The sequence below is a fragment of the Macaca nemestrina genome, chromosome 12 (assembly GCF_043159975.1).
Source record: "Macaca nemestrina isolate mMacNem1 chromosome 12, mMacNem.hap1, whole genome shotgun sequence".
Classification (NCBI taxonomy): Eukaryota; Metazoa; Chordata; class Mammalia; order Primates; family Cercopithecidae; genus Macaca; species Macaca nemestrina.
The window spans coordinates 102276371-102298483 of record NC_092136.1 but is presented as its reverse complement, the minus strand read 5'-3'; the positions used below and the strand labels follow the sequence as shown (position 1 = coordinate 102298483).

The following is a 22113-nucleotide window of genomic DNA, read 5'->3' as shown; positions in this document are numbered from 1 at the left end:
CTCCCCGGTCATGTAAAACTTTGGTTAAATACATTTGTTGAGTTTTTCTCTTGTTAACCTGTCTTTTGTTATAGGATTGTCAGCTGTGACCCTTATGAAGGGCTCTTTCCCTTCTGCCCTTACAGAGCCATCTGCCCCTACACAGACATCTAGAACTGGTTTAGATGACTGGCCTTTGCCTGTCTTCCCCTGATTTTCCCTATTACAGTCTTACTTCTAGTCTTAAAGACCTAATACCTCTATAAGAAACAAAGGAGAGAGTTATGACTTGGACATGTTGAGTACCAAAAACGTAATGCAGAGGGGGACATTTTGTTGCACTGACAACATGGAACAGATTTATTTACCAGAACAACCTGTTGGTCCCAAGCATTGCTAACCAGTGTACTTTCTAAGTTTCAGAATTAATACCAAAGAGGTAAGAATAAAACTCAGACCTTCTTCCAATAGGCGGGGCTGGCATCAGACTTCTTGAATGAATCAATAGACAAATGAATAAACAAACTTACTAAAGGGACTGTTTGATTCTTGTCTCAGGCATTCCATAAAATCCTATAGACTTTATAGTGTCTTGACCCCATGCTCTGTGTCAATGAAGAAGCATCTTATAGGAAAGAATATAAACTGTAGTTCAATATTTAAGAGGCTTCAAGGAAGTATGGAAAGAGTCTGGGAGTGACTAAACTATCCAACGTCATAGAAATAAAGCTATTAAGAATAAGAGTAATTTTTGTTGCTTTATTAAATTTTTTCTCACAGAATTCTTTATAAAAATACCATGTCCCTAAAATGTCATTCAACATATATGCACACCTTCAATGTATAGGACGCTGATCAAAAAAGACAGAGAAATGTGTCTCCCTGGTGTTTGGTTTTTGTTCTGTTTGTTTTTACAGGCAGGGTCTCAGTATGCTGCCCAGGATGGATTCAAACTCCTGGGCTCAAGTAATCCTCTTGCCTCAGCCTGGGACTACAGGCACACACCACCACATCTGGCTTCATGTTGCCAGTATTAATGCAATGCCAAAATATTCAAAATTCTGAAAGGCAAACTCAAATATCTTAAATTTTACTTCACTTACAATTTCAATAATGCTGAAATGTTGATTGAATATTGTGTTTGTAGTGCTATCTCTTTTTTGTTCATAAGAACAACAGCCTATCATTCTCTTGGTTTCTAAAATGTATGTTCATATGGTTTAGATACATATAGTTATATAAATATGTTACACAAAACAATATTTTTTTGAGTTGTAAATAAATAAAAAATTTTAAGGAACTGAATCAGGATAAAAGTTAAAATTATAATACATTTAATAAATTAATTCTAAAGTTTAGACAAAGTGATGGTTCTTCTTCATGAAAGAAATGTACGAACTGTACCCTTGATTGTACTCCTGCAAATAGGACACTTTCTTAAAGAAGGAGCACAATCTTTGCATACTACTAGATGACCACAAGGAATAAACACTATGGACACTTCTTTGTCCATACACACTTTACATGTTCTTTCTTCTTGTAATCTCCGCAACTGTTCTTCCACTGGTAGATCTAGAAAGAGGAAAGAATTTTTCATAAAAGGCAATTTGCTTCTTCAATGAAAAAACCAAGAAAATAGACAATGTTTTCTATTGGTTTAAAATATTAATACTATTACCTGAAACATCTTCTGTGGGAATATACTTTATGTCCTGTTGCACTAAGGGAGAAAAAGAAAAAGCATTACTATGACAAATAAGGTTAATATTTAGCTACAGAATATATTTTAAAAATGAACTCTTTAGACTTTGGCCAAATACGCATGTCAAGGCAACAAAAGTCTTTAATCTTTTTACGCAATTAATATCTATAAATTTGATTGAGTTTTTTTTCAAGACAGAGTCTCACTCTGTCACCCAGGCTGGAGTGCAGTGGCACAATCACAGCTCATGGCAGCCTCTATCTCTCAGGTTCAAGCCATCCTCCCACCTCATCCTCCTGAGTAGCTGGGATTACCAGGTGTACACCATCACAACTAATTTTTTTAAAAAAATTTTGTAGTGATAGGGTCTCGCCATGTTGTCCAGTCTGGTCTCAAACTCCTGGGCTCAAGCAATCCACTTGCCTCAGCCTCCCAAGGTGTTAGGATTACAGGCATGCATCACCACACTCAGCCTGAATTATTTTCAATAATCATAAGTTATTAATAAGATCATATTTTCAATTGACTTAGAAAATTTAAAAAAATAATTTTCTACCACTCACCAAATAAACGCTCATATAACACAGCGTCAGCTTCTTGCAGAGAGTTTCTGAATACAGTGGCTGCAATATTTCCTTTTACTAAAATAGTATCAATCAGTTCTCTTGCTTGTAAAGATGTCTGTGTCTTCTGTTTAATAACATCATGTTCTTGTTCATTAATAATTCTGGCAGTTAGTAGACTATCCAGGATTGGAATTACACAAGTCAAATGTTGAAACAGTGCCATTCTATTCTTCCGGATTAATAATAAATCATCTTTATAAAAAAGAAGACAAACATAAACATATTCAAACACTGCTCACAAACTTCCTTCCAGGCCTACATATGTAACAGAATAAAAACTGTCTTTAATTCATAATCAGTAAGGCATTGATATTGATTGCTAGGTTTAGGGGTATCTCATCTCCTGTGCTTAATAATAATGTTATTATAATTATAATTCAGGGTGCAGTGGCACATGCCTGTAGCACCAGCTACTCAGGAGGCTGAGGTAGGAGGATCACTTGAGCCCTGGAGTCAGAGACCAGACTGGGCAACATAGCAATACCCTGTCTCAAAAAGCTGTAATAATAATAATAATAATAATTATAATTATAATTATAATTATAATTATAGTAAGGACTAACATTTAGTGAGCACTGTGTTAAGAACTTTATACACATTGATTCATTTCATCTTCACAACAGCTCTTTGAGGTAGGTCCAAATAGCCTCATTTAACAAATGAGAAAATGAAGCCACAGTGAGGCAAGTAAGTTGCCAAAGGACACCACAACTAGCAAAAATCAAACTGAGGTAGTCTGGTGTCATGTACTGTGCTTTCAATCATTTTGCAATACTGCTAAGCCTTTAACCAAATGAAACTTAGAACCTATTAAAATTGATGTTTCAATTCAATCTAGGTAAATTGGGGAAAGATAAAATCAAGATAATTAAAACAATTTTTTCTTAAAGTATTCTTCCATAAAATTTCTTTTATTATTTATTTATTCATTTTTAAAACAGAGTCTTGCTCTGTCACCCAGGCTGGAGTGCAGTGGTGTGATCTCAGCTCACTGCAACCTCTACCTCCCAGGTTCATGCTATACTTGTGCCTCAGCCTCCTGAGTAGTTGAGATTACACCCAGCTAATTTTTTGTAGTTTTAGTAGAGACAAGGTTTCACCATGTTGGCCAGCCTGGTCTTGAACTCCTGGCCTCAAGTGATCTGCCCACCTCAGCCTCCAAAGGTGCTGGGATTACAGGTGTGAGCCATTGTGTCCGGCCCATAAAATTTCTTTAAAATTCCAAGTTGAAATTTTAATTATTTCCAGAAATTAGACATATTGCCATTACCTGAATATTGTATAGTAAGCAGGGAAAGGCAGTAACAGCATTTTGAATACTAAACCCTATTTGTCAATGACTACCTTCTTGTCCTACAAGATAACATCTAATTCTCCTTCAAGACCTAGATTTTGTATCCATTGGTAAAACATTTTATATTGTAAAACTGTGATTTTATTATCTCTTTGGAATATAACTTATGAATCTAAGTTTATTAATTTTCATATAGCTTACCATAAGCCATAAAGCTATTTCTAAAAAATAACTAATGACAGAGGCTGAGCTATCTGAAGAACTGTTTTGGGAGAGAGGATGGTTAGATTTTAGATACACTGACTTTGTCAAGTGATAGGACTCATAAAAAGAACCATTTAAGAAAGAATAAAAAATGGAAAAAAGAAAACATCAAAAATCGAAAACAACAACCAGAAAATAAAGAATTAAAATGGTGCTGCATCAAAAAGACAAGGCTAAAGACATACTTTGAAAATAATTGAAGCTCTGAGAATAAATGAGAAAAGGGTCAGGAGCTAGAATAGTGTCTGGCACAAAGTTAATGCTCCATAAATATCTGTTGAACAAATGAACAACCAAGCCTTAGTTCTATAATTTAAAGAGTAGGAATAGAAAAGTAATAGTGAGGGGGTAGAAGACTTAGAACTTACTATATTTTGTTAAATTATCTATATTAGCAAAGTAGGGATATATCAGAAAATAAAAATATAATGTAAACTTGGTGTTGAAGTATACTGGTTTTTCAATCTAAGATTTATTTTTGCAATTATACCTAATCTAATATAATACATTCTCTGAAATTCTTAAGATTTCTAAAATTTAATTGCTAGTAACTGAGAAAAAGTTTCATTTCAAAGTTGTAGACTATATTCTGGTTTGTAAGTTTGGAAGACTTGAGTATACCTTTGAAGCATATTATTTCCTTCCTTCCTTCGGAAGACTTGAGTATACCTTTGAAGCATATTATTTCCTTCCTTCCTTCCTTCCCTCCTTCCCTTCTTCCCTCCTTCCCTCCTTCCCACCTTCCCTCCTTCCTTCCTTCCTTCCTTCCTTCCTTCCTTCCTTCCTTCCTTCCTTCCTTCCTTCCCTCCTTCCTTTCTTCCTTCCTTCCTTCCTTCCCTCCTTCCTTCCTTCCTCTCTTTTTTTCTTTCTTTCTTGAGACAGACTCTCACTCTGTGGCCCAGGCTGGAGTGCAGTGGCATATGATCATAGCTCGTTGCAGCCTCAACCTCCCTGGGCTCAAGTGGTCCTCCCACCTCAGACTCCTGAATAGCTGGGACTACAGACACATGCCACCACACCCTGCTAATTTTTGTATTTTTTTTTATACAGACAGGGTTTTGCTATGTTGCCCAGGCTGGTCTCAAACTCCTGGGCTTAAGTGATCTGCCTGCCTCAGCCTCCCAAAGTGCTGTGATTACAGGCGTGAGCCACCACACCCAGCCATGTTATTATTTTATTCTGGGAAAAAATATCTTAAATTGCCTCTTTATTTATATCCTTACTGTTCTTGGGAAACTATAAAGTAATAATTAACCTAAATGTGTTTTCATTCACTCACTCAGAACACAGACTATATGCAGGCACCATACTAGGTAGTAGATATATATATATATAAAACAGTGAGGCAGAAACACTAAGGGCTCTTTTTGACAATGTAAATTATTATATATTGTTGACTTGAAGTCATTTCTGGAGACTTTTCTGATTGTCTTTGAAAGAAATATAAATATTTTATAAGTGGATAGTTTCAGATTTTATGGGGTCTCTCAATGGTTGTGGAGATAAGTGTTCTTTTCTTTGAGCAATTGTTGGCTGGTGACAAATGGCTACCACTAAGAAGGCTACAGGAAGGACATACTTGCCTAATCTTCACAGAGAAAAGAGAACTTGATGAGGCTGGGCAAAGGTTAACTGTGACTGTATTGCTGCTACACTAGTGGTTTATAGACTGAGTAATTCACACTTGGGTGAATGTATGATGCCATGTCACTATGATCTGATAGGTTTGTCCGGGTTGGGTCAGAAAACAAATCCATCTTCATGGGCAGGGTTGGATTTATCCCTAAATGCAATGGACGATCTGACTGTCAATAATCCTATGAAGAAATAGATCCCGGATGGCATTGGACAAGGATAAGGAGAAATCTTTGTTGTCCTTCTGAACTTTATGAATATTTGGGGGCCTGAGTTTTGATAAAGGAAAACATTACTGGGACATTCCGAGTGATTTGTGTAAACTTGCCAAAGCTACACAGAGATGAACCAGAAGCTAGGCAGAGAGATTTATGAGGATGAGCCCGGGGGCACTAAGAGGGGCCACATCTAGTTGCAGCTGTAAATCGACATTTGTGATATAATTCCCTTCTGTTACCCTTAAGTCTCCAATAAGAGCTTGTTAAAAGTTGCATCTGTTTTTAGCTGTGTTGAAGGGACTTATAGGTCTGGTCCATGCTTGGGAAAGGAGAGATCAGCATTTCTTTTTGTCTAGGACAGAGTGATAACAGCCGTCAAAACAGCCAGATGAGAATGGATGTGCCCAGAAGAGTTTTTGTGAAGGGCAATAGAGAACATAGTAGTGGATAAGGTTAATACGGAAGGACATGAGCAACTTGTCCTAAGAAATTGTGAAACAGTATCCTAGGACTTGCCTAAATAATCGAAGGATGCTCTGAAAGACTCAGTTCTTGTGTGGGCAGGTAGGGGACTTAATAGTAGTTTGCGCATTAATGTATAGTCACAGGCTAAGACATGCTTTTATGTTAACGTTAAAATTAACAATTGTCCAGCCAGGCACGGTGGCTCATGCCTGTAATCCCAGCACTTCGGGAGGCCGAGGCGGGTGGATCACTTGAGGTCAGGAGTTTGAGACCAGTGTGGCCAACATGGAGAAACCCCGTCTCTACTAAAAGTACAAAAATTAGCCTGGCATGATGGCAGGTGCTTGTAGTCCCAGCTAAGGGAGGGAGGCACGGGAATTGCTTGAACCCAGAAGGCAGAAGTTGCGGTGAGTTGAGATCATGCCACTGCACTCCAGCGTGGGTGACAGAGTAAGACTCTGTCTCAAAAAAAACCCAGAAGGCAGAAGTTGCGGTGAGTTGAGATCATGCCACTGCACTCCAGCGTGGGTGACAGAGTAAGACTCTGTCTCAAAAAAAAAATTAATAATTGTCGCTGATCCCACCCTGATTTACTCCAAAGGGGAGTGAGCAACTAGCCTGAGATTAAAAATGTGCCATGCTGCAACAAGGATTCCATTTTCAAAACCTTAAGAAAAAAAAAGTGCCATGAATGCATAATTGGACACAGCGTCAGCTATCCAGAGAAAAAATATGGCCGGGCGCGGTGGCTCAAGCCTGTAATCCCAGCACTTTGGGAGGCCGAGGCGGGTGGATCACGAGGTCAGGAGATCGAGACTATCCTGGCTAACATGGTGAAACCCTGTCTCTACTAAAAATACAAAAAAAAAAAAAAAAAAAAACTAGCCGGGCGTGGTGGCGGGCGCCTGTAGTCTCAGCTACTTGGGAGGCTGAGGCGGGAGAATGGCGTGAACCCGGGAGGCGGAGCTTGCAGTGAGCCGAGATCACGCCACTGCACTCCAGCCTGGGAGACACAGCGAGACTCCGTCTCAAAAAAAAAAAAAAAAAAAAAAAAAAAATATATATATATATATATATATATATATATGAATTAAGGAAAAACAGGAAAAAATACATCATACATTTTCAACTTATGGGCAACTCAAATATATCTGAATATGAATAAATTTTTCAGCATTTGAATTCAGAATACTAAACATGAAAAAAATCTGACTGGATTGAGTATATTTTCAGATATACTAGATGAGTATATTTTCCATAACATGTAGACTGGTATCAAATCCTTATGAAAATAGACTGTATTAATAAATCTACATACTTGATTCTTTTTCCTCAGTTGCTCTTTCTCTCTCCTCTTCCCTCATTTCATCTTCTGCATTGAGTAAGTCTAACACAAGATCACTGATGAGTCTATAATTCTCTCCAGTTGCTAGGATTTTTCTCTGAACCGTGTATTTTACCAGGCTTCTACTAAAGCCCATTTCCACGGCAGCATTAACCACAGGAGTATTCATCATGATTGCATCTTCTGAATGGTCTTCTCCAGGTTCAAAACGAATAACTATATGGAACAAGAATTTAACACATATTAGGATAGCCTGTATATTTCTTAAAAATTAAAATTTGAACTGAAATCAAAAATGTTTTTACAATATTAAAAATGTAAAACCAACAAAATGTATAGGCATTATTTTGTATGAACATTGTTAAATTTAAAATGATATACACGTTCAGTCATCAAAATAGCAACATGAAATATTGTACTTAGATGCAAAATACATATTACCTGTCATAACTGGATATACATATGTGAGCAGGAGAAGGAAACAGAATGGCAGGGATTACTTCCCACTAGAATTGAGATTCTTTTTCCCTATGTTGGATGAACAAATGAGCTTTCAATCAAGAATAATTCACATATTTTTTCAGCGAGGCTCTTATTATACAATATTGCTTCCTTGGAGTTCATTCTCAAGAGTGTAATCAGAGTGACTTTTTAAAAACACAAATCTGATTGCGTCACACTTCTTGAATTCTATCAACAATTTCATTGCTCTTAGGATAAAATCCAAAATAGAAATGGCTTACAAGGTCTCATACAATCTGAACCCTGTTTAGCTCTTCAGCCTCATCCCTCGCCACTGTATCATTCGCATTCTGCACTCTAGCCCAGGAGTCACAAACTGATGGCTCTGGTGTCAAATTCTGCCTGCAGTGCTGACCACTCATACAGCTGGCCTGCTTCACTCATTTGTCTATTAGCAACTCCTATTTCTGGCCATATAGAATTTTGTTCAGTTATTCAAAGGTGCCTATTCTCCTTTGTCACTTCGGTCTTTCATGTGCTGTTCTCTCTGCCTGGAATACTCTTTTCTTCCATTTGTCACTCAGTTAACTCCTATTCTTCCCTTGGATTTTCTGCTAAGACAAATATTTCCTCTGGAAAGCCTTTTCTGACCCTCCAAGTCTGGGTTAATTGTCCTATATGCACTCTCATATTACACTTTACTTTTGTTGCCATATCCCTTTCTCCTGTCTGTGTGTTTCTGTGTATCCCGTAGATACATGAGACCAGGAGTTATGTTTATCCTGTTCTCTATTCTTTCCTCAGAACAGGAGATACACAATAAATATATATTGAATTGAATTGAATATGAGATAATGGAGTAGAAGAGCTTGTACAAATGTTAGCTCTATTGCATTTTAGGTTTAAGGCAATGTACAAGTCATGTAACTTTTCTGAGCCTCAGGATCCCTATTTAAAAAGGGGACTAACATGTTCTATCCTTTCCCTTTCACAGAAAGAATATGTGAGCAATCTAATATCATAGTACATCTGTTCTCACACTGGCCCAAGAACAAGGGTTAGGCTAGATGTATGTAGTTTGTTAAAACTATACATGCCTGAGCCCCTCCTTTAGATACTCAGATTTAATTCAGTAGGTCTGAAGTAGAAACTGGAAATCTGTCATATTTTTTAAAGTTCTCCAGGCAACTCTGATATGCACTGAAGTTTGGGAAATACCAACACAGTATATTTGAAAATGCATTCATTGTAAATTATAAATCAATATAAAGGTACGTTACTGTTATCAACTTTCAATCTTAACAGTACCAAATGACTCTATTTAAATGCATTCATTATTATCCATTGCACTTACTTGATGACTCTGCATTTTCATCTTCTGGGCTGTCTGATGTAGATAGCAGCTGCAGAAAAAAAAAATATATATATATATATATAAATTAAAATATAAATCTTATCTTACCCATTGCAATGAAAATGACCCAACAGACATATTTTATTCAATTTATTGCAAACTACTTGCTTACTAGCAAAATAATTTTTTAACCAAAAGCAATATTTCATTTATATTTGATAGTTATTCCCTAGGCCATAAATTAATAGAGTTTCAGTGTGTGTATATAATAACAAATAAAACCCATTTTCATTAAGGAAGGAAAAGGACTGTACCTTTTCAATAATCCATGTGACAATCAATTTTTCTTTCATACACAGGTCTTACCTACCCTGGGTCATTCTTTGGGATAAGTTGGACCCTATATCAGTTTCATTGCTCATGGCTGGAATGGGATTGACCATCCAACTATTAAGTAAGTTATTTGTTTTCCCAAGAAGATTAGAAAAAGCAATAAAATTCTCTTTCTCAGATCTTTTGAAGGAAAATTTATATAGGAAAACTGTTAAATGCTACTATCCCAGTCATTTTTTTTCCCAAACAGTTTAATTTATTGCAACTTGATTGAAAAAATGCTTAAAGAGAAACATCACAAGTGTCATTATCAGGAGACTACCATTTATGGATCTATTTTTCTCTAAAGAATAATACTTTCTAAGATCATGCCAGGTTTGATAAGAAAAAGAAAAAGTATTTCTAAAACAATCTTGTCTTTTCATTAAAATAGCACTCTCTGTAATTATCAGAAAGTAATTTCTCTGATGGCAACCAATATTTAAAAAAAGAACTTTCCCGACCTACCTGTTCAAGTAGATGAGGGTAACTGGCTTGAACTTGACGGATGAACTCCTGTCCTTTAATTCTTATCAAGTACTCACACCTAAAATGTAAAGAAAATAAAGTTTGAGGTATTATTTATACCAGTGAAATTAAAATGTAATAAATAAATTTCTCATCTCTAGGTGTTTATTCCATTTCAAATCTGGTTGTTTGCCCCAAATCACAGAATCATTTACGATCATTTATTCTAAACTTAATGTTACAAGAATAAATAAATCCTAGCTCACTGGGAACTGATTCTATTGTATTGCTTTCAAGAAAAAATTGTTTTCTAAAACTAACCTGTAAGTATCCTATGATAGGATCCAAATTTTTTGTGTGATTTTTTAATTGTTTTGTAAGATGCTTCTCATGACAGTTAACATTTTTCATACAGGTTGAATGTCTTACAAAATTAATATTTTTATATTTGCCAAGAAATATTATGCTTCTGCCAATTTTTTTTTTTTTAAGACAGAGTCTCACTCTGTCACCCAGGCTGGAGTGCAGTGGGATGATCTCAGTTCACTGTAACCTCTGCCTCCCGGGTTCAAGTGATTCTCGTACCTCAGCCTCCAGTGTAGCTGGGATTGCAGGTGCCTGCCACCACGCCCGGCTAATTTTTGCATTTTTAGTGGAGATGGGGTTTTACCATGTTGCCACACTGGTCTCGAATTCCTGACCTCAAGCGATCCTCCTGCCTCAGCCTCCCAAAGTGCTGGGATTACAGGCATGAGCCACTGCACCCGACCACTTCAGCTAATTTTGAAAAGCACTAAATGTTTATCTTAATTTGGGCAGGACTAATCCAGCCATTTGTAGACTGGATATTTCAAATGAGTATAAACATACATATAATCAATTTACTTTTAATATATTGTGAAGTATAAATATTTCAAATGAGTATAAACATACATATAATCACTTTACTATTCATTTAGCATATAGAGAATGATCAGAGATATTGTAGTGAAAGGCAGGTTGATATAAGCAAGAGGAAGGCGATTACTAGTAATCTACCAAGGCTCAAGTGGACAAGGGTCAGGAGCCTCTCAGTCTACTGAGGTCAAGTAAGTCCATTTCTCCTCACAGCTCTTAGCTACTCTCTTCAAGTCTTCTAAGATTCTTGAAAACACACTAATGTTGGCTGGGCGTGGTAGCACTTCAAACTCCTGAGGTTAGGAGTTTGAGACCAGCCTGCACAACATGGTGAACCCCCGTCTCTACTAAGAATACAAAAATTAGCTGGGCATGCTAGCATATATCTGTAGTCCCAGCTACTAGCAAGGCTGAGGCGTGAGAATTGCTTGAACCCAACCGGCGGAGGTTGCAGTGAGCTGAGATCACACCACTGCACTCCAATCTGGGCAACAGAGCCAGGCTTCATCTCAAAAAAAAAAAAAAAAAAAAAAAAGAGAAAAAAAGGAATCAAAATAAGTTAAGATGCCACATTTATTAATCAATATTAACCCATTTCCCCATTTGGAAAAAAACAGTGCAGCTTGTCACCAGTGCAGTATTCTCAGGGCAAATGGGAAACGAGCTGAATAATAGCAAAAGTTTTGATCATGAAAAAATGTAATTTTAGGCCACATGATTTAGATGAAAAAGGAGAATGTGAAAAAAGTATTTTGAAGCTGGTATTTTAGTTTGTACATTAAGTTTCTTACCCACATGATAAAAACCCACACTTGCAAGCTGATCCGGATTAGTTAGAACGCTAGGCGGCCAGTTAAACAATCAAAAGGGTAACATATCACATTAAAATGCTGTGTGGCAATTAAAACACATGAGATGAGACTATACTTACCCTGATTTAGTATTGTAACCGCCTGGCATTTCTAAACCCCTCTTTGTTCTTTTTATTGATTGTACTTATTTTCCAACATGCTCTATAACTTATTCAAGTTTTTATTAATTGTCTGTTCTCTCCTGCTATAATACAAACTTAGGCGACCAGGGGTCTTTGTTTTGTTCAACTGATTTTATGCACCCAGAACAATGCCTGGCAATAGGTGATCAATTGTTATTGAATACTGAATGAATGGAAATATATCCAAGACATATGTTGACTGAAAAAACTTCAAAACTAAATAGAATATTTAATTTATGTAAAATTGTGTACATTTATTTCTATATGGATATTTATTTCTATATGTATATGTATTGTATACATTTATTTCTTTATGTCTGGAGCGATGTTCACTAAAATGGTAACCATGTTCATCCTTAGGTGGTAAGATTTCTGGACAGTTTAATTTTCTTTCTCTGTACTTTTCTACAATGTGTGACTTTGTTTTTATAATGAGCATGTATTATTTAAATATATATATTTCTTTAAAAATTAAACAAAAATCCCCAAATATATTTCTTCATTAAGTCCATCAAAACTTTTTAAGTATTTTGCTAAGTAATCCATCCTAAACTTATTCACAAATATATATTTGGAACGGAGTAAAGTAACAGCTGATTTAAGGTAAACACATATAAGCAATCTCATGATAATCACAAGAATTTGCAAAGAGAATTTCAAAACAATTACCTTGGAAACCACTTGGCATGTTCCACCCATGGATCATCTCCAGATTCCCAACACCTGAGTCCACCATCACAGCAAAAGCATTTGACATCATCACTGTTACCTAAAATTAATTTTGGACCAAAACATGAATACACATAATTTGCCCACTGAAATGTATAAAATGAAATGTATTTTTTTTAAATTAGCAGATTCAGTTTCTTACCCACATAATAAAAACCCGCACTTGCAAGCTGCTCAGGATTAACTAGAACACTAGAGGGCCAGTTAAAGAATGTTTTAAAGCGGGCTGCATGTGTCTGCATGCTCAGATTAGAAACTGTGTATCTCGAAGTGTCTTGAAGCTGATTTTCGATAAATGGGCATTTGGGAAAATGTCTCAGGTGTTCTGACATTGCATTATCCTTCGGTTCCCAGTTGCTCAATTTTCCGCCACAGGCAAAGCAAGCCACTCTGTCTCCAGGTCCAACGTAGTAAAAGCCTGCTTTTGCCAGATCTGTTGGCGACAGAAAAGTCAATGGCCACGTCTGAAAAGTAAGTAATCTGGCTTTTTCATTATTCATTGCACAGTGGTAGGAACTTCTCATCAAGGCAGAAAAATCTTGATTTGCTCTGGAGTTTACAGGATTTGATGGAAAGCTTGAATAAGAGCCACTGAAATATCCACTGTTTTCTGTACCCGGAAGTAATGAATGTGTGGAATTTGTTACTGAAGAAGGAAAAGCAGGCTGAGAGGTAGCTTCCGAGTTGTTAACTGAATTTAGACTCTGAACGAATCTGCAGCTAGGATACAACTTTTTATGCTTTTCAACAGGACTGTCTCCTCTTTTCCAGTTATCCAGCATCAGGCCGCAACAGAAGCATTTGACCTTGTCATTCACACCAGTGTAATAGAAACCAGCGCGAGCAAGACTCCTTTCTGAGACAGGAACCCCAGCAGGAAAAGTGGAATACGTAGACATTCGGTACAGTTCACATGACAAGTCGTATTTCAGTTCAAACGTGTTGGCACTTTTCATCAAATTTGATAAGAATATGCTATTTTCTACTATGTTCATGATGAAATGAATGGGGAAGAAAAGGGACTAGCCTTTCTCTGGGGAGGTAGTTTTGTGCATGGCTTTGCTTTTATTAGTTTTAATACTAGGTTGAAAAGCCAAAATGAAAAAATTTTTAATTATTTTTATTTCTATGCATTTAGAGTTTCAACATGGAAAGATTCTAAATCCTATACTGATACATTTTAAGGAAGAAATACACAATTGCACCTTTGTATAATCTTTATACATACAATGTAAACATGATGCTACAGAGTAAGCTGTGCTGAAGATTAAAACCCTTCACAGAAGAGTAAAGTGTATTATTAGGCCATCAGGATGCCAGTTAATGGCAGGCATCTCCACAGGTAGGTCAACTTCTCCAGGCTACTAGAATGTTTCAGTGGCATTCAATCAATCTGAAGACGTAATGTGTGACTCATGAAGCTTCTTTACATGGTGGAAAGCTCTGCTCTCAAGTGTTTCACAGTAAAAATATTCAGAATATGTTTATTTTGCTTTTTGGAAATTGTGAAATTTAGTAGCCAGGAAAAAAAAGCATAACACCTACCTCAAAGGAGGAAAAGAATACATTACCATATTTCACTAAATTCTAAGATGGCTATTTTAAAACTTCTGTTATCAAGAAGTATTTTATAATTAATGGCATATCATATTTTAATTAGCAGCACTTTTATTTCTTAGAGGTACATACAATAATGGTATGATTTACAATTGAAGACATTTTGAATTCAATGAAATATGGTATATCCCAAATTTTTCTCCAATTAGTCATATTTTTCTTTCTACAATCCTTCTAATAAGGAGAACAAAACAATCTAAAATTTCTCTCCAGATAAAGAGCTTTACTAATAACAGGACTGGCTAACGCTCTTAAAATCTGGTTTCAATATGTATTAAATAATAGTTATTTCCCATAGATCATCAGGAATATAATTGCTTAAGCATAATGATACTATTAGATCTTATGCAATTAAATATTCTATTTAAAATAAATCACCAGAGATTAATGTGTTTGTTCATTTGGTCTTTTGGACTCAGCTTCATGCTGTTGAAGCAACTGAGTGTTAACATTTTTTTATTCTAAGAGTATACTTGGCTAGAACACCAAAATGTCCTCTATAATTATGGTAGACAACAGGTGCTGCAAAAAGGGACTCTGCCGAAACTACCAATAACAAAACTGAACTTCATTGCTATATTCAGGTTACTTTTGGAAAAACAGAATCATGATATATATTGCATTCCCTTGGTTAAAAAATTTCTTAAGATAATTTAGATATGGCTGTAAAATAAGACCTTTCAAAGATTTTTTAAAAAATTTTTATCCCCCTTAAAGAACTAACATTGTAGAGTTATTCAACTTATCACCTACTGAAAACATTTTTGAACTTTTGTTTTTCTATATGTTTCTGAAGCCAACATCCAATCTACTCTGATAGTGGATTTATTTTTTAAAACAGTCAAAAGTTACCAAATGCCATGTATAGGCTAAGATGAATAATCAAATGGCATCAATGTAGTTTTGGTCAGAAATTATTTCATGGATAGCATACCTTGAACCAGAATTTATCGTGACAAAAAAAAATTAAATTTACCATTTCAACAGCGAGACCTTGTCAAAATTCAGAATTTCTCAATTATGACTTCCTAGCCATTAGTAAAGAGGTTCTGAGTCAGTAATACTAGCAATGACCAATAAGAAAGTCATTGTGGCTTTTTTTTTTTTCCACCAGTAATTTGCAAGCATGGTTTCCTGGATTTCAGAGATGTTGGACTTTTTGACTGCAGACTTCAATGGTTTGTTTCCAGGTGGCAGGAGAAACATCACATCTCATTACCGATAATTATTTCCCTCAAAGGTAAGTAATTGTATCTAACTTCAATATTCCTTTCCCTGGCCAAAAATTTTACACATTGTCATAAAAATCTTCTTTGTATTCATCACTGTCTTTATATTATTTTTCTTTCTAAATTTCTTCATTTCCTAAGATGTAACCTTCAACCATCACTCTCATCCTCATCATTCTCAGAGGTAACAGCCCACTTAAACACACTTTTGGACTTTTAAAATATCAATGGCCTTATAAATAACTGGATAATTTCTTGACCAATCATCACATTTATCTTTTTACTTCCTCTAAATTTGTTGCACCTATCAAAACGCTTTGTTCTTGATTTTTCTTTGTCACTGTAGAAGTATTTTAATGTGTCAAAGCTTTCATCTGCATATTTCTTTAGTTTGCAGAGGATTTATTATTAGCTTTTTGTTCAACGTAAGTGTCACTCATTTTAAAATCTTTCCCAAACACCGGTACTATTTCTATTCTACATAATGGGAGAATATGCCAGTAGGAGATTGCCTGGCCAACTCTGAAAAAAATGCTTTAACAATATGCCCCAGCTAGGATCACTTCTCCTTTACTTCCACAAATCAAATTCAAAATCAGACTCATTATAGTTACATCTTATATAACTCAATCATGTTTATAAAATTAGCATTCTTTGGATAGTAAAACACCAGTCAACTACTTAATTTGTTTACCCATGCACAAAACTACCTCCCGAGATTAGACTAAGTCCCTTTAAGGATTTTAGGTCTCCATTTTGAGATGTTTTGATTTATAGAAGAAAATGAAAAAAAAAAAAATCTAGAAGAAGTTGTTTTCCTCCTTTGTAAACCTGTTCAAAAACAAACAAACAAAAAGACAGTTTTAAAAGTCAAACAATTCATAGATGGAACACAATGACTTTTTTAAAAAACATTTTCTCCAAAATAGAGCACTAATAATTACTGATTGTTTACCATGTATCAGGTGCTTTACTAGTCACTGTAGAGGCCAAAAAGAGATTTAAAAAAACAGAGGTCTCTGCCTGGTGCAGTGGCTCACGCCTGTAATCCCAGCACTTTGGGAGGCCAAGGCAGGTGGATCACTTGGGGTCAGGAGTTCGAAACCAGCCTGGCCAACCTGGTGAAACCCCATCTCTACTAAAAATACAAAAATTAGCTGGGTGTGGTGGTGCACGCCTGTAATCCCAGCTACTCAGGAGGTTGAGGCAGGAGAATCGTTTGAGCCTGGGAGGTAGAGGTGGCAGTGGGCCGAAATAGCGCCACTGCACTCCAACCTGGGTGACACAGCAAGACTCTGTCTCAAAAATAAAATAAAATAAAACCTAGAGGTTTCAAACTGGAAGACATATCATGTTTGGCTTACATAGAATTGCATTATAGTACTTTACTAATTTTTTATTTTTATTTTGAAATTTATTTATACTTAGAGAAAACTTACAAAAATGACACAGTTTCTGCATACTCTGCACTTAGCTTCCCCAAAGCTAACATCTTACCTAATTACAGTGCAATTAAAGAAACCAGAAAATTTACATTGTACCATGCTGTGGATTAATCTACATGCCTCATTTGAATTTAATACAGTTTCCAAATCCATTTGGAAACAGTATGGACCACAGTATTTTTAAATCTTACCGTTAATTGCCAACATTTTTAAATGGAAGAGACTTCCCATCACATTCTAGATTCCAAGCTTCTCTTGGAAAATCAAAAGATCTAGCAACACTGGGTCTATAGTCCTGCAGGGCAGCTAGAGCTGAGCAGCAGCTGTGCCCTTTAGAGAGGGAACGTGTTCTCTTTGATTCCCTGATACTGGGACTGACTGTTCTGGTAGTCTCCGCTAACAATAACAGTCTAGCAATAACAGACTGTTGCCATTTGTCATTGAACAGGCACTATTGTTTTTCTTACAGCAGAATTATGAGGAAAGTGAAATCAGTGTAACATGTGTCTATCAAAAGTAACAGAAATGAAAAGTAGAAGAAGGACATATGTTTCCAGAAAAATAGGAGAACTTTTGTCTTTGTGAAAAGGAAGGATATTCCTTCATATCAAATATGGAAACAGAGTATGCTTTCATTTAAAAGAGACATCCCACAAGCTCTCATGCCATGGCTCACACCTGTAATTCCAGCACTTTGGGAGGCCAAGGTAGACGGATTGCTTGAGCCCAGGAGTTTGAGACCAGCCTTAAACTGGGTGACCTGGCAAAACCCCATCTCTACAAAAATACCTCAAAAATTAGCCAGACATGGTGGCACATGCCTGTGATCCCAGCTACTTGGGAGGCTGAGACAGGAGGTTCACTTGAGCCCATGAGGCAGAGGTTGCAGTGTGAGACTGCATCACTGCACTCCAGCCTGGGTGTGCAGAGCAAGACCCTGTCTCAAAAAATAAAAATTAAAAAAAAAGAAAGAAAGAAAGAAAAAAGAAAAAGAGAGACTCAGAGTTTTTCTCATTTATATCACCTCCATTTGAGTTTGCAAACCCCTTACACAAATCTTATCCTAAAGAAGCTTTAGGTCAGGCGTGGTGGCTCACGCCTGTAATCCCAGCACTTTGGGAGGCCAAGGCAAGCAGATGACTTGAGATCAGGAGTTTGAGACCAGGCTGGCCAACATGGTGAAACCCTGTCTCTACTAAAAATACAAAAAAAATTCGTCAGGTGTGGTGGCACGCACCTGTAGTTCCAGCTACTCAGGAGACTGAGGTAGGAGAATCACTTGAACCCAGAAGGTGGAGGTTGCAGTGAGCCAAGATCATGCCACTGCACTCCAGCAAGGTATATATTTGTGGAAATTCAGGCAACAACTATACAATAAATATACAAAAATATGCCAAGATGTCAACCCCAGATCACTTCAGCCTCTGTCCTAACAATTTCCAACACCTAGATGCAGCCCTGCAGACTGGGACCAGCATCACTTAAGACTCCTTTGCCACCCCTTAGCAATTCCTTTTCGCCCTGCTCAGCCCCCTAGCCCACTGCCCTATGCACCCTTCTAAACCTTCAACACCTTCCTCAGATTTCTCCACTGCACTCCATCTCATTTTCAGTCCATTGCTTTGCCTTCTATTTCTCAAAGAAAAGAGATATCGTTGAGCAGGAACCGCCTCACATTCTCATATCCAAGCCTTTTTGGCTCACAACCTACTTGCTGCCTCAGTTAAAGACTTGCCCCCTTATGGGATCCTAAACTCTCCTACTGCCTCAGAAATCTTGTTCTTAATCCCATCTCCCTCATTGCTTCAACTCTCATTCCTCTCACTCTCAACTGGCCCTTTTCCTTCCACATAACAACCATGCTTAAATCTATCTCAACTCTCAAATGAAAGAAATTTTTAAAATTCTCTTTCGGCCAGGTGCGGTGGCTCATGCCTGTAATGCCAGCGCTTCAGGAGGCTGAGGCGGGTGGATCACAAGGTCAGGAGATCAAGGCCATCCTGGCTAACACGGTGAAACCCCATCTCTACTAAAAGGAAATGCAAAAAATTAGCCAGGCATGGTGGCGTGCACCTTTACTACCAACTACTTGGGAGGCTGAGGAAGGAGAATCGCTTGAACCCAGGAGGCAGAGGTTGCAGTGAGCTGAGACTGCGCCACTGTACTCCAGCCTGGGTGACACAGTGAGACTCCGTCTAAAAAAAAAAAAATCCCCTTTCAACCCCACTTCCCACTGTAGCAACTACCCTGTATCGCCCCTTCCCTTCATAGCCAAGCAAACTGGACATGTGTGTACGGTTAATGTCTCCATTTTCCCTCTCCCATTTACTCATTAAGTCAGCATCACTTAAAACTGCTCTCAGTATTAATAACACCAATGGTTTTTTTGCCAAAACAAATGGAAATGTTTGCATCTGACATTGGGGCACACTTCCTCTTAGAAATGTCCCATTCCCTGGGCTTCTCTGATACCAAGCTCTTGGGATTCTTCTTTCATTTCTAGTGGCTCCTTCTCAGATTGGCTCAGTCCCCAACCTTTCGTCTTCTGACTCTTCCATTTAACCTACCAAGAAAGCAACCTCCCCAATCCCAGGGCTGTTGGGCATCCCTACCCTTTGGGCACACGGCACATCCATTTCTATGACACTGGAGGGCAAGTGTGCCTTTTCTTTCTGCCTCCCCCTAGACAGTAAGGTATTTTAGAACCGCAGCTATTAATATGTTTCATCTCTGTACCTGCCCTCCCACTCATAGCATCTGCAAAGCTTGGCATACAGGGTAGACACAAAGACTTCCCGTTGAAGAAATAAATGTTAGCAAATGTGACTGAGCCCCAAGTGACCACAGTACTTCTATCAATTTTACATTAATGACCACAGAGTCTACTCAGTGATTGATTAGGATCAGGCTTTGGAGTCAGACATCTGGGGTGCTCAGTACCAAGCAGCCCGGTAACCAGAAGCATGACGTTGCACAAGTAAATCTCCAAGAGCCTCAGTTTCCTCACTGTCAAATGGAGATAATTCTGCTCCTTACGATTATGATAATTAAACGTGAAAAATACATGTAAATTCTTCAGAGAGAAACCTAGCATATAGCAGGTAGCAGTACTTAATGTTAGCAATACATAATAGCAAATAAAGTCAATAGTTAATATTATTGTTACGTTAGCATCAGGTACATGCCTTCGACACTGTATTGATCAGAGTAAGAGCACTTCTGGGTTTCCATGCTGATCACCAGGAAGACAACCAAAAACTGCTGTCTTCCTACCACAGGTTGGAAACATGCCTCCATTTGCTCATTAAACACTTTACTTCCTTCCTGTGCCAGAGCTCTGTGTTAGGCTCGGTCCTGAAATTTATTTGGCACCTGCAAAGGCCCAGTGATAACTCTTGGCAACCGAATCAAAATGACACAGCTGCACAATTCCACTGGCTCACTCCAAAGGTAAAATAGAAATTGAGCACCTGGAACCTATCTAGAGCCTGCCTTTGGGCCCTGACGTTTGATAACTGCGCCCCACCCACTGACTCTCAACCTCTGCAGCGCTCTAGCCCTGAGCGCCCCTCGGCCACCCGCTGGCACACCTCTTACCCCAGGGGAGGCGCGCGCGCGCACGCACACACACAAACACACAAGCACACAGCAGCCTTCCTCGCCCACCTGCTGCCCGCGCGCGCACACACACACACACGCACGCACACCCCAGCCTTCCTCGCCCACCTGCTGCCTAGAGGCCGACGACGCATGCACCAGCAAGGACAAGCCCAGTCTTTTCAAGCGACACTTGTCGCCCGGCCTGTTCCGTGCGGAGGGCGCGAGTCTCACGCTGTCTTTTAAATGCGTCACCCAAATCCCCACCCCTACCCGTAGCAGGCGTTCCGCACTCCTCCCAGTGGTTTGCATGTGCACTGGTGCTTTCCTTTTAGGACTTAGGGGAACTCCAGGGGTAATAACCACAGACACTTCCTCTTAATCAGTGGCCTGGCAAACCCGCTCGGGGATTTCCATGACCCAAAAGCATGACTTTTAACCGTGGCCTATCTGCGCGGCATTTACTGAAAGACATTTGCTTCATTGCTCGTGGGCCAGAGGAAATCTTGATAACAACCCATACAGAGAGGACGGTCATTGCTCAGCCTGCCTGGAAAAGGTCAATATGCCCTATTCACCCTCCATCTGCCATACACTTTACACGTAAAAAGGTTCGGGTTTTCAATCTTCTACTATAGCTGCAGAAGTCCAGCATTAAAAAAAAAAAAAATCGAAACTTTGTGAAATCTTTCTATTTATTTTTACTTTTTGTTCTGATCAAGAAAGTAAGAGGTGAAAGGAAATGTAGGGGTATGTGAAAAAAATCATGCAGTTCTCCTTTGCAGTTTATTTTTACCATTTTAAAGATTGAAATTGCTTTATTAATTTTCTGTATTGAAATACTTCTTGTTTTTTTTTTAATAAGTATGGTGGAGTTGGCTACTTAAAAAAATCCCTCCTTTATAGCCTTTGATTTCACAGGGCAGGTGTCTGAGTTGCAGTGCCATTCTCAGGGAAACCTGTCATCTTCGAGTCTAACTGCACTGCCATATTTTCCTCAACGTTCTCTAAGTAGTAACTTTAAGCAACTTTATCTGAGAGCCATCCGTACCAGGGTAAGAGATGGATTTGGGAGAGCTCATCTGATTTTCTGTCTTCCAGTAGATCAAAGACAGTTACCAACCAGAGGCAGAGCCCATAAAGATTATTTGGTCCTTCATCATTCTGTGGAAACAGCATCCAGTGCATTCCGCACACAATGGACTGAGCTGAGGCATCTTCTGGTTTAGGTGGACTTGGCTGTCCATAGCAACTGAAGTTCCAGTTGGAATTATTTCAGAAAGACTAAGTGTATTTATCATATGGAGACTTTAATCCACATTTGAGTCTGCTTCAATCAAGACTTTCTAAGCCATTTTCAACTCAGTCCTGAGATTATGGAAAATAATTTGTGGGCCTTACACATTTTTGATTATGTACTC

The 22113-nt window shown here is 38.0% G+C and overlaps 1 protein-coding gene across 1 annotated transcript; it reads right to left on the bottom strand.

Moving 5' to 3' along the window:
• Positions 1-1296: 1296 nt before the first annotated feature.
• On the bottom strand, positions 1297-20930 carry LOC105493721 (baculoviral IAP repeat containing 3). The gene is made up of 9 exons (XM_011761583.2): positions 20822-20930; positions 12947-16481; positions 12745-12844; positions 10185-10263; positions 9345-9393; positions 7502-7744; positions 2245-2499; positions 1658-1699; positions 1297-1551 (listed from the first exon to the last, which is right to left on the bottom strand). The coding sequence occupies exons 2-9, from the start codon at positions 13797-13799 to the stop codon at positions 1358-1360; spliced, it is 1815 nt and encodes a 604-aa protein (XP_011759885.1). The 5' UTR covers positions 13800-16481; positions 20822-20930; the 3' UTR covers positions 1297-1357.
• Between the last annotated feature and the right edge of the window lie 1183 nt (positions 20931-22113).